General features: G+C 44.9%; 1 protein-coding gene across 2 annotated transcripts in view; it reads right to left on the bottom strand.

Annotated features, from left to right (window-relative positions):
* Window positions 1–2,215: 2,215 nt before the first annotated feature.
* Window positions 2,216–12,782, bottom strand: part of LOC126426977 (poly [ADP-ribose] polymerase tankyrase-1-like) — a 70,118-nt gene continuing 59,551 nt past the window's right edge. For both annotated transcript variants that reach the window (XM_050089136.1, XM_050089135.1), the window contains one exon: window positions 2,216–2,865. In XM_050089136.1, coding sequence (XP_049945093.1) covers window positions 2,322–2,865 — 544 coding nt within the window. In that variant the 3' untranslated portion in view covers window positions 2,216–2,321. The remainder of the gene's footprint in view (window positions 2,866–12,782) is intronic.

The raw sequence follows: 12,782 nt of genomic DNA, 5'->3' as shown, positions 1-12,782 counted from the left end.
CAATTTTTAGATTATATAGCTTACAGTTAATCCAGATTACATCACTGACTAATGTGTATACCTATTACTTTGTCATATTACTGAAGGTGTAATTACTGTATAGCTTAACATTTTGTAATATCTGTCCTACAAATCCATCCCTGTTCCAGTATTCATTGTGTGAAGTTCTGTGTAAGACACTCTTAAGTTTCCTATTATTCAGTAGACTATGTAAATAATAGCTGTTGCCTACCACTCAAAGAACGAAGTTACTGCCACTTCTGCATTTTCGTTGGACCACTTACACGAGTAATCCACATAGCTTATCAATTGTCGTGGACGGGTGCCAGGAGGTGCCATACCAAAACTCGTCCGAGCTTTTCAAAAAATTTGTTTTTTCCACTACAGAGCTTCGTCGACCTCGGTCCGCGCCACAGGCCCCGCATTGCCGAGGCCACTGCCCCAGCGACCTGTGCAATGCAACGCTGTGTCATGCTGGCCTCGTTCGCCAGCTGTAGAGTTCCAATTACGTCAGGATGGCTGCGCCAGCAGCAGACACGTCAGCCACCGTCCCCATCGACTCCGCCGGGAGCCGTAGGCCAGCCGTACTGCTGCTTCTTCCTCGGCTGGCACAGCTGGGAATGCGGCGGCAATGACCGCTCCCGAACCTGCGGCCCTCGCCTTGTAAGTCTCCGGCATGTCTCTGGAGCCGAGATGACTGTCCGTGGTAGCGAGCCGAAGAGTAGCCCGCCCTGGCCGGCTGTGGACCTCGCATCGACCTCAGTGTCGAACCGACGACGCGCCGTGGACTGGGACGCTGTCGCCAGATCTGTTGCCACGTGTAGCCCGACAGTGTGACATGTGCCACCGTCCAGGAGAGCTGCCACACTTTGATGAATCTCATTAGAAAACCACACCTATTTGTACTCTGCTTTGCAGCTCTGTTTCGCTAACTGAGCACTCCGGGTCACATATGCCCACACCCCGGTTGCACCAGTGGGCACCTTCTGCTTACAGCTTGCGACATGCGAACCGCTGCATTTACTCTTTTCAGTGGTTTAATGGCCCCAGTGGCCTCCATTCCATTTCGCAACTGCTGGTCAGTGTAACTTACTGCAATCCGACCCGCACCTGGCTGTAACTTGTACACTCCAAAATACTGCACCAAATCTAACTTCCCTATCTTGAAACTGTGGTGCCGCTACACAATCATCATTAGTAAATGTAGGTAATACGTAACAAGCAACCCAATCACCCTGCGTTTAGTAACAATTAACGTAAATGAACTGAAAGGGAAATAATGTTGTACTGAATCATTACCTGTTTAAATCACCTAATAATCTAGAGAAGAATGGTGGTAATTATTGTAACGGCGACCAGAACAGTCACGGGGTTGAAGTGACGGAAAACGCGGCAGGACCCGCGGAGCGGGCGATAGTGCAGAGACCTCTAGGGGTCTTCGGCATCCGTGACGTCTGGCGGGGATTCAAATTCCGCTGCGTGCAGTACCGGAGTAATGAAATCTACTAAACTTATGAGGCACAAAATAGGTCGGGATCGTAATGGGGTCCAAAACAATTATTTTATAAATGAAAATGACTGTAATGGGATCTTTACAGTAATTATATTCCTGCAACTGGTAGTGGATCCCAAAATACGACCACCTTTAACCAGAGAATGGGAACATTGAATGTACAGAAGATCTTGAAAATGCAATTCAGAAGACTCATGAAATGGGACATTTACACTGCAATAATTGCAGCAATACAAGAAGTAAGGCTTGAGCAGGAATGCGCAAATGCGCAACATGTGGGTAACTATACACTTTTTAACACTGGTAAAGGGCAAAACCTCATTTACAAGTTATGTAACAAAAAATTGCAGAAAAGAATATATCTTGACTCCAGCATTGTAACACAGCACACTAACAGCTGTTTGACTGCCTACCATGGAGTAGTTGCATCAAAAAGTACATACAAAATCAGTTTCTGTAAAGTGCAATTATTCACGAACTGTGTATCTATGGGCAACCCTTCGTGATGATTAGTTTGACGAATCCAGATAAGACTTTTATGCAGTAAGCTTCAAATAGTTTAAGCCATGGACCTAAAGAATTAGATGTTTAACTATATTGATACTACAATGCTTTTAATTGAATTTGCTCTATTCAGGGGTGGGGTGGGGAGTGAGACACAAAATGCAATCTGTAACAAATTTAACTAGCTAAGAGTAGAAATTCTGAAAAATACTTTATTTCATTTTCTGTGATACAACAGAAATTAATTACATATCCATCTTAATATTTAAGATGGTATGGAAGTAGAACAACATTTATGTAATGTTTAGTAAGTACTGAATAGTTCTCTAGTGAATGCAGTTGCTACGTCTATGGGTAGAAGACCTTTGTGATCCCTTATATCCTTGTTTGCTCCAGCCAGAAGCAGTGCCCTCACTGCTTCTACATTGTCTGTGGCAGCAGCCCAGTGGAGCGGTGTCTTCCCCCAACGATCCTTAACGTCTACCTTTGCCGATGCCGTCAACAGTGTCCACATGATCTTCACATCACCCCGATACGCAGCTGCGTGCAGAGGTGTCTGCAGACTCTTGTCCTTCACATTGGCAGGTGCTCCCCCGTCCAGAAGACACTTCACAGTTTCCGCACCGGTGTACGCTGCCACTTGCGCGTAGGTGTTCGCTCTGCCACGTCTAGCCAATTCTGCACCTGCGTTCATCACTGCCAGATGCAAGACGGTGTACCCATTATTGTCCCTCACGTCGACTGGTGCCCCCATTCCCAGCAGCCTCTGCAACTCGTCCACTCGGGCAGCTTTAGCTGCCACTATCATCTTCTCAGCCAAGTCCTGTGTCTGCTCCACAGATGATGCCCTGCAAAGTAAACCGTAATCGGCACAATTCTTTTTATCAACAATAACGCGGTGTGCAATAATCAAAACTGACATGTGGCTGTGTCATACCAGAAACACTAAGAAAATGTACAGGAAACTGAGGTGGCACAGTAAGGCCACAAATGTACGGGCATTCTTGGGTCAGCTTTCAGGCAAATAGGTAAAAATAATTAATATTCTACTCACAATCCTTGTACAAAAAGAACAGTACACTCACATAGGAACTCTATGTGAAATTCTAGTCACATGGCAGAATTAACTATCCTGTTACCACCTCTGTCGAACACAACATGGCAGAAAACAAAAATTACAGGCAGTACTCACAAAAATAATACCGGGGCCAATGACCATCACAGATTTAGTCAAAATTGTGTGTGAACATTCCCAAAGGACACTGGTAAAGTTTTACTTCCTCCAGTGCAATAACTGCCACGATATAGTTATTTGTTTGATCCCATAGTGCACCGGTCCAACAGTACACTGACGAGTTTTCGGCAACTTTGTGCACAGTATCTCTGGCAATATTTTACGGAAAGGAAACTATCTTTTACAGCTTCTAGCACTCTCTTAAACTAAACAAAGAGATTTAATGGCAATTTTAATAAGAATTAGTTACAGCAAAGTCAAAAAAGCAGAAGTTTGTAAACTGTTCGTGCTACCAACAGTGTCTCCTCAACAACTGTTCAGCAAACAAGGCTGTGCATGGGCCTCCACGGCAGGCACCGATTCACACATCCGTGCCGACTGTTGTTCAATGGCGACAGAGGCTAGAATTTGCACGCCTATACCACAATGGAATGTCCTTCAGATTGTTGGTTGACTGGGGAGGTCATAGGCCCCATGATGTAGGATGACAAATCATGAGAGGAACAACACAGACAGAAGAGAACAGTCCCAGTCCAGAGGAAGGGTAATATGCAAACAGGGAGGTAAAAAGGAACTTTGGGCAGCAGGAAGTGGAAAGAACAGGAAGGGTTTGGGTGGAAACTGGGAGAGCAGGGGTACCGCAGAAACACTACCTGAAGTGGGGTAATAGCACCCCCACTATACCATTATCATGATAAATGGAAAAAAGACACGAGAAAGAGGACACAAAACTGCACAACAGACCAGACAAAATGTGAGGAAAATGGCGGGGAGAACCTGGTGAGTGTGAAGGTAAGGTCAAGGCCTCCATAACTAACACCTATGCTAACTGAGCAACTCAAATTCCAGAGAAAAATTCGAGGACTTAAATGTGAGACGACAAACAACTTTTGCAAAGAAAACAAAGGACAGATGTTATAGCATGAGGTCGTCTGCAAACGCCTGAGACGAGGAAGGTAGGGGAGCATATTTAGTGCAAAGGGCCAAAATGTGGGAGCAGCCCAGCAAAATATGGATGGGGAGCCCCACAACTACAAAGTGGGGCAGACTCACTGCGTAGTAAAAAAACAAGCGGCTAATCTACTATGGATAATATGAAGACCAGCAGAGGATAGCAGATTCCACTGGAGAGAGGCTGAGGGGACGACGACACACTGTGCAAATCTCCTCGATTGCAAGAAGTTTATTGGGTAGGGAGGTAGTCTCCCAAGAGTTGGCCCACGATTTAACAAAAATCCCGATGTAAGCAGAAAATCCATCCCCAGAGGGATCAGAGAGAACGGGATTGGTGGGTGGGCAGGGGTAAATGCTGCCCCCCTCCCTCCCCAGCTTGATGAATAGCATGTTCATTACCAGGGGTACCTACTTAGCTGGAATCCAAAGGAAATCAACCTAACAAGCAGCATCAGTAAAATCAGTGAGAACGTCATGGATGGCAGCGACCAAGGGGTGGTGCAAAAAATTCAGCAACAGCCTGAATGCCACTCACCGAGCCCAAACATAACAAAACTCTGGTGAATGAAGTCCGTTTAATGAGCAGAGCATCAGATGGCCATCAGTTCCACAGTAAATGCCCCACAAGGGGCAGGCAAGAGATGGTGTTCCATGTCAACTGAAGACATGAGATCACATGTTCAGTGAAAACACCATTGGAATGATGAAGGCTTTTGGACCCCAGAAGAGATCCATTTGAATTCGGGGAACTAACCAAAGGACAGTGGTCAGGAGAGAAGGTGGAGAAAGAAGTAACAGCAGGGAGAAGCAAGGTGGAGCCCAACCAGTAAACCTATCCAAAGGCGGGCTGGTGACAGCCTGAAACTGTGAAAATGATAGAACAAGGTAGGTGAGCTGGAGACCAGCAAGTGATGGCATAAGGAACCAGAGATGGGAACACTGAATCGAAAGGGCAGGTATCCCAGTGTCAACCAGAAAGCTATTGACAGGGCAGACGCGAAAGGCACTGCTGGCTGAACGAGTGCCATGATGGTGAACTGGGTCCAAGAGGAGAAACGTTGAAGGAGCAGCTGATCCATAAACTTGACGACCATAGCACAGACGAGACAGAACTAATGACCAGTAAAGGCAGAGAAGCGTCTAACTATCTGAGCCCCAAGAGGTGTGGACAAGGAAGCTATGGACATTGAAAACACCCAACCCCTTCAGATGACTGACAGATGGGGAACCAAATAACATTGTTGTCAGAAAGAAGAAAGGGAACTGGTGGGCTACGTTCAGGTGCTGGGCACCGAGGTAGAGCTCCAGATCACGATGGACTGTAGTACACAACAGAAATAGACCACCCTCGACTTAAGGGAGATAATTGAAAACTGTGAGAGTGTGTCCAGGAGGAAGTCTGCCAGATGGCACCCTGGAGCTGTCACTTCGCAGGCACCGACGAGTGAGACTAGCCCAAACACAGAACAGGGGTGACCAACAGTCTGGTAGAACCAGAAGTCCATCATTAATACCAACAAGAAAAAGGACACACTACAGAGCCCTGTGGAACACCTTATTCCTGAGTCCTGCAGAAAGTTGAGACTAGTGCTAACATGGACTCGGAAAGAACCAGTGGGACAGGGACTGGCAAATAGAAATGAGGATGTGCCGGCACCAAGCTGTGTTGTAGGCTTTACGAAGATTGAAGAAAACTGAAAAGATGGCAACAGCGATTAAAAAAGGCATGAATGGTTTCCAATTAAAGCAGCTGATCCATCAGGGACCAGCCCTGAAAGCTGCACTGGTAAGGAGATAAAAGGTCCCGAGACTCAAGGACCCAACTGGGCCAACGAACCACCATCCATTCCAGTAAACTGCATGGTGAATTGGTCACACTGATTGGCCAGTAACTATCAAATGTCACCATATCCTTGCCAGTCTTACGGCAGTGACCCTCTCCACTGGAGGCGGGGGAGGGGGTAAATGCCTTTGAGGCAAATGCAGTTTAACACCTTAACGGGGGGGGGGGGGGGGGGGGGGGGGGGGGGGGGGGTGACTGTAGTATCCATTACAGTTCAATTGAATAAGCACAGTGATCCATATGTAAGAGGTTAGACTCGGGTTACAAGGCTGTCGGTACTGTGTCCCATGACTTTCTCCCCCCCCCCCCCCCCCCCCCCTCTCTCTCTCTCTCTCTCTCTCTCTCTCTCTCTCTCTCTCTCTCTCTCTCTTTCATAGGATGAGGAGGGCAGGTCACACAGAGAGAGAGAGAGAGAGAGAGAGAGAGAGAGAGAGAGAGAGAGAGAGAGAGAGAACAGGCGACCTCAGGGCGTACAGATTAAGTGTCCTGTGGCCAAGTAGTGGTAGGAGGCTTCCAGCCTGAGAGAAGCTCGGAGGAGGGGTCCTGGGAGTGAGCCCCATAACCGCAGGCACTGAAGAAGGGGGGATACTTTTCCAGCCTAAGAGGGGGAGTGGCACCCAGAGTGGAAGACATGGGAACCACTGGGGAAGGGAGGGGAGAGCCGTGGAGGATTGAGATAAGGAAGAGGGAGAAGGGTGAAGGATGTAACAGAGGCAACGGTAGAAGTCATCACACAGTGTGAAGACTCATTTCTGGTAAGCCTCAGTGTAAGATAAATGATCGAAAGACTTATACAACACACATTACACATAAGCTCGGCCCTCTTTGTGAGGTATCTCCCTCAAATGCCAGGATAAAGGCGTCAGTGTTGGGACAATTGTACTTACGATCTATCTAAACATAAAATTAACACCCTCCCATTCCAGATTGGCCCAGAGGTCGTCATCAGCTCTAAGGATGAGATCTGTATGAAAAATAACTTCCTGGACCACATTCAAAGACTGGCGAGGAATAATAGGCACCGGGATGTCACCAATATGATCGCAAGAACTAAGTGCCAAATGATTGGGTGGCAGAAGTAGTTTTGATCAACAGTGAATCCGACCACATGTTACTAAGAGATTCCAGTTTGCCAACCTTGTCTTTGATATTTTCAACAACAAAAAATAACAACTCTGTGGCAGTGAAAGGGTCCCCATCTGTCCTAGTGCAGACAAGGGACTGTAGTTTATCATGCATTTAGCAGTAGAATATGGCGCGGAGAAAATATTGTGCCGCATGCAACTTCATCCGATTTCGACGAAAGAATTCGTGACTGAACACTCTATTTGGCAGAAACATAAAGAAAATTGAATAACTTCATGCAGGAGTGAGACATAGTCCATTCACCAGTTCCATTTAACTCTGAATTTATGGCAATTAATAGATGAACTTACACTGCAATGAAGGATTTAACATGGATGCCGTTTTGACTGGCACTTCTCTTCTCGTAATGAAAATAATTCCTTTGACGTTTTCACATACACATCGCACAATAAATCTACTGCTATGCAGTATTGCACTTTTAGTATTGCTCTTTAACTTTACACTAAAATAATAATATTTTTAACAATAATAATACGGCAGCAAGACATGCGTGTCTAACAAGTTACAAGAGACAAGAGAAAATGAGTAACTGTTCGAGAATATCTCGTACATCAAAAGAATGTGAAAAAGAATTCTTCTGTCCGTTTTTCGCGGAATAAACACGTTACGTCACAGGTCGTTCACCTTTTACATTCTCGCAGCATTAATTGCTAACTGTAGTTGTTGCCAAGCAACTGCTCGATTAGTGAAGGATTTAAAATGATAAGGCAATCACATAATGTTACACCCTCCAATCAGGGACTCTCCCCATGGGCAACACACAGCCACAGTAAGGGCCATCTGGCATGGCTGCTATTGCCAGGAATTCTGATGCTCAAGCAACCACCCTAAGCATACGTGGGAAGGCAACACAGCTCAGGTACCAGGGGCAGGGGGGGGCAGATCCCCACCACATAAACTGGATACACGTGCTGGCGACTCAGCAGAGCAGAGGGGGGCTACACCGGGGAGGTTCCACACTGTAGATGTTACGGAGGGAGTTTTCAAAATGGCTCACAGGACAGAGATAACATTTAGAAATTGAGGTTAAACCCCAAAGGGGGCCAAAAAGGGAGGATGAAGAGGAAAAAGCTAGGGGAACAAAACTGCAAGGAATACAGGAAACCAGGTGGACAGCCACATCAACATAAGTAAGAACACCTATAGAGGGGAAGGAGAGGGCAGAGGGGAAGAAGTGGGAATGGAGGGAGGGGGGACGGGGGACACGCAGTCCAGAAAGGAAGAATGGGATGCAACAGTTCAGGGCCCATGTGTGCCATACACCAATTCACAGAAGAACTGTCACTCCCCTGGCAGGACCGTAAGTTCGAGTGCAGAGAACTTTCGGCTGTGGTTATAATGAAGTGACACAGCACGACTAGAACAGTGCTAGTGAAACAAACCAGTACCGATCAGTGTGCACAATTATAATTGTGCTGCAAGCAGAGCGAATCAAACGTGTCTTTTTGTGAGTACGGCAATCAAAGTTCACTAGTGGTTCTGGCTGCAGTCTGGCAACATTTTGCTTTTGCTCTGGGTAGCAGAGTCAGTACCACTGCTTTCGCTTCTGTTCTTTTGTCACATTTCGAGAAAACAGAGCAGCTGTTTTTACTCGGTATCCTTTATGGAACCAGTGAATCAAGTATCACAGCAAGTGATTAATCTTGGACAAGTTATCTGATGAGGTGGCAGCAAACAAAGTACAGAATGCATTTCATTAACATCTTACTACTTTTATTGTCTTAAAAGAATAGGCAATGATAAAGTTTAGGTAGTGTAACTGACAAGGACATGAAAATCTTGTTTTATTATATGAAAAAGTTTTGAAAACCACCTCATTTGAATAGCTTGATTTGTAGCTCAGTTAAAGTTTTGTCATGCTTGATAAGTGCCTCATACTGATTAGTCAACTTCTACTGCATGTTACTCATCACTCGGGTGTCCTAGGTCAATGACAGTATCGTGGAGAACATATACATTTCACAACATTGTCAGCAAATTCCAATGAACTTTGTATTGACTTCCAAAATATGCTCCACTTAGCACTCATTATCCCAAAATCATATTCAGTTGATTTTCATTGTCTGGAAAAACATTTGTTGAAATATTCTTTTCCTGAGTCTAAAACCTATTGACTGCAAGATTTGATAAAATGCCTCAACAATGGATAAGCCTCATCTCCAATATACACAACGAACACAAATGGTAGGGGAGAGTCTGGCAATGCATTAAGCTCCACTTCTTGCGTCAAGTGAAATACACTAGAAGAATGAAATCTACCACCTTCTCTTTCTTTCCCACAGCACCCAACAATGATTTCTTGTGAGGATCTGCAACTGCTTGTAAGAGGACTGAATGAAAATTTTTTGTGTTGTAAACATTGTACCATAATTTTGTGAGCATTTTAGACAATGTGTTTCCTGTCAACATCATTGACTGTATTTCAAAGTTCTATATGTTCTATAAATCATTTACAGTATTTAGAAAATCATCTTCAGAAGGCATTCATTTGTTGTTGCTGGAGGCAACACAACAGCACTTTGGTAGTTGACTCCATAGTTCTTACAATTGTTACAAATATTATACTGAATGTCACAGCAATGTCTCAAAACCTACTACTGGTTTCTAGGAACTGTGACCTTTAAAAATTACATTACTCCACAGAAAAAAAAACTGTAGTTACTTCTATATAATGCTAGATAATGAAGTTATGTACGATAACTATATGGCAACATACTCGCCTCTGTGTGCTATCATTTGCCAAAATCCTTTTTTAAACATCTCAAACCTTTCACAAGATACAAGGGTGTTACGAATATTTCATTCTAACTTTATCGTTTAAGTGTACTATATGCATCCATTTTATCAAGAGTGGTTGGAGTTATAGATCCCAAGTTTAAAAAATATATTAACAAGTTAACTACATTTGGCAGGCAGCAACATCTGACCTAACATGCACCCATAGTGCTGTGCTGCAAATGGAAACTATTCTACTTTCATGCAGAAGTTAATTTTGAAATATCACAATTACTATGACGACTAACAAAATGATGAGTAGTTCACCATGAAGCTGACAAATAACACTACTAGATGCGTGAGAATCAATTTTTTTTACTGAGCAGTTTCTGTAAAATCCTTAGAGCTGCCCAAGGTGCACCTTCAATCTGCTCTGTTGCACTGCTTCACTATAATTGGAAAGTTAATAAGACTAATTGGGCAATAGCTCTACATCTCAAGAGGTGTTTACGCGGTTTCAGTACTGCACCCTCATTCCAGCTATGATTGAAAATAGCAGGGATGAGACATTGGCAATCCGGTGATAAGTGTTAGAGCACTTGACCACAGGTGTAGTCTGCTCCTAGAGTCATGTCAGGGCAATGGGCTAGAGCACTGAGGAATACCCACTCACTGAACATATATAAGGTTCCACGTGATAAATGGTAAAGGAAGTTGCTCTACCCAATGTTCGAGGACACAAAATGCAGGCTGATAATTCTCTGATGCAGATGCTCGAGCATAATAAAAAACAAAATGTCTGGCAAACTCATCTGGATCAGTTTAGACATCACTTTTTACAGAGAAACCATATACACCCAAAGGGTACCTATGCGCATAGTCATCAAATCTTCGCCCAAGCTTGCGAAGGTGGGGTATGTGGTCCAATCACAACATATCACTGCCAGCATTCTCATTTCTGGTGTTTTATGAGGTAAGTGACCTGGGCACACAGGTGTTTAAGGACAATGAGATGCTCCATTAATGGACGTCACTTGTGGCATCGGAGAGCAAGCCTTCAATCTCTTAACGCCCCAGTGACTTTGGTGGATGACCAGTGTACTTTCTTCCACTGAAGGGATCGCAAAAAAGGGTGGGTCACTGAGTCAGCTGTCAATGGAATGGTTGCAGTTGTGCTATGGGCAACCGCACTGATACTTGCATGAGGTGAGGTGAGGTGCAAAGAGCGAAGACACTAGTGAAAGCATCCTAATCAGCTCTGGACAGATGCCATCTGGGTGTAAGCCCAGGCAAGTGACACCAAAGGAGGGTCAAGAAGATCAGAAAATTACCACTCTCTTCATGGACTCTTCAATGGATGGGCTGCAAACAGAAAGTTCAATGACCCAATAAGACTCATATGCCACAATGAAGTGTGTGGGAACACCAGTATTCAAGAGATGAAGTTTTAGACAGCTTTGCCACAGCCAGTCATCATAGTTCCAACCTACCACTTAAGGATTGGGAGGGAGATACACTGCATATCAATCTGTTTCACCTTCAATGCCCCCAACCCAAAAACCATTACTCTTAGCGGGTTATTATCCACTCGACCCCTGCATCCAATCTCGTTTCTGCAGTATCTGGCTCAGCTCCAAGAGGGTCTCCTGGTAACCAGCCTGCAGAAGATAGCAACAGGGGTCATTCCGGACATGCACACTTTGCTGCATCTGCCGCAACTTCGATAGCCAATAGGTACATTGTAACCTTCCACAGTGTGAGTATTTCTGTCCATACACAGTTGGCTAGAGGCAATTCAGTTTCTACCAGCCAGAGACTGAAGTACTTTCACTGCCTCGAATCAGAAGTCACCTTCACCACCCGGACAGATGTGCTCCATTGACCTGTGCTCCAAGCCTTTTCGTTCTGTGTTGCGGACAAGTCGTGCTGCTTGTGAGGTAGCACTTTGAACATCGTGCTCTCAATAATCTATTTTCATTTCATTGAAGAACAATACTTTGTGACGAACTTTCACATTACGAAGAAGAATTTTTGGAGAACTTTTTTTTTTTATTTTGTTGTACTGCATCAAAAACAGCAAACTGTTTGTGTTCGAAGTTCACGTGTTCAAAGAAACATAGTTTAATATGTCTACGTGTGATCCTGTGAAAGCATTCCGACTGAGCAATACTTCATACATATTACTAATCACAAATTCAATGTCTTCACATGAACAGCCACAGCCTCTAAAGTCATCTTGAGAGGTTGGTGTTTCCTGCAGATCAAGTCCATACCACACACGCAAACACCACCTGACATTCTTTCAGTGTGATTCTTGAAACAGCCGAGGAGGGTAGGGGTCCACTTTGCTGGAAAACAAGTCTTCTGGAGAGAAGCTAAAAACAGGGAAATGCACAAAAAAACATTGTAAGCTCAGCCAAGTGGCAGAAAAACCGCTAGAGTTCCACTGGAGGATACAGCTATCAGTGGGAAGGGACCGAGGAGGCAGATCCTGCCTCAGTACTGCCTGCTACCACTGGTTGCGAAGACACTCCGACAATACACACTTCTTCCCAATCGAGGGACATGGATGGGTGAGGTGTGGGGGGGGGGGGGGGGGGTCTTGGATAGTAGAGGCCACCAGGAATGCTGTCTTGCATACAGAGGTGGAACTTTTTGAGGCTAGTGGCACGGGGTCCACCAAAATCTTCCTCTTTTGGGAGACTACTACTTGTCCTTTGACAATTTAGACTTGTCCTTTGACAATTTAGACTTCTGTGGGGTGCTTGTCTGCCCCAGTTTCTGGGACAGGAAAAATGCAAAGTCCTACGACCGGAACCTTTGGCTCCTTCAGCCACTGGCTACATTCACTTGCATATCAGCAAAGTCCTAGG

Source organism: Schistocerca serialis, chromosome 11 (assembly GCF_023864345.2).
Source record: "Schistocerca serialis cubense isolate TAMUIC-IGC-003099 chromosome 11, iqSchSeri2.2, whole genome shotgun sequence".
Lineage (NCBI taxonomy): Eukaryota > Metazoa > Arthropoda > Insecta > Orthoptera > Acrididae > Schistocerca > Schistocerca serialis.
This window is presented reverse-complemented; position numbering and strand designations above follow the sequence as displayed.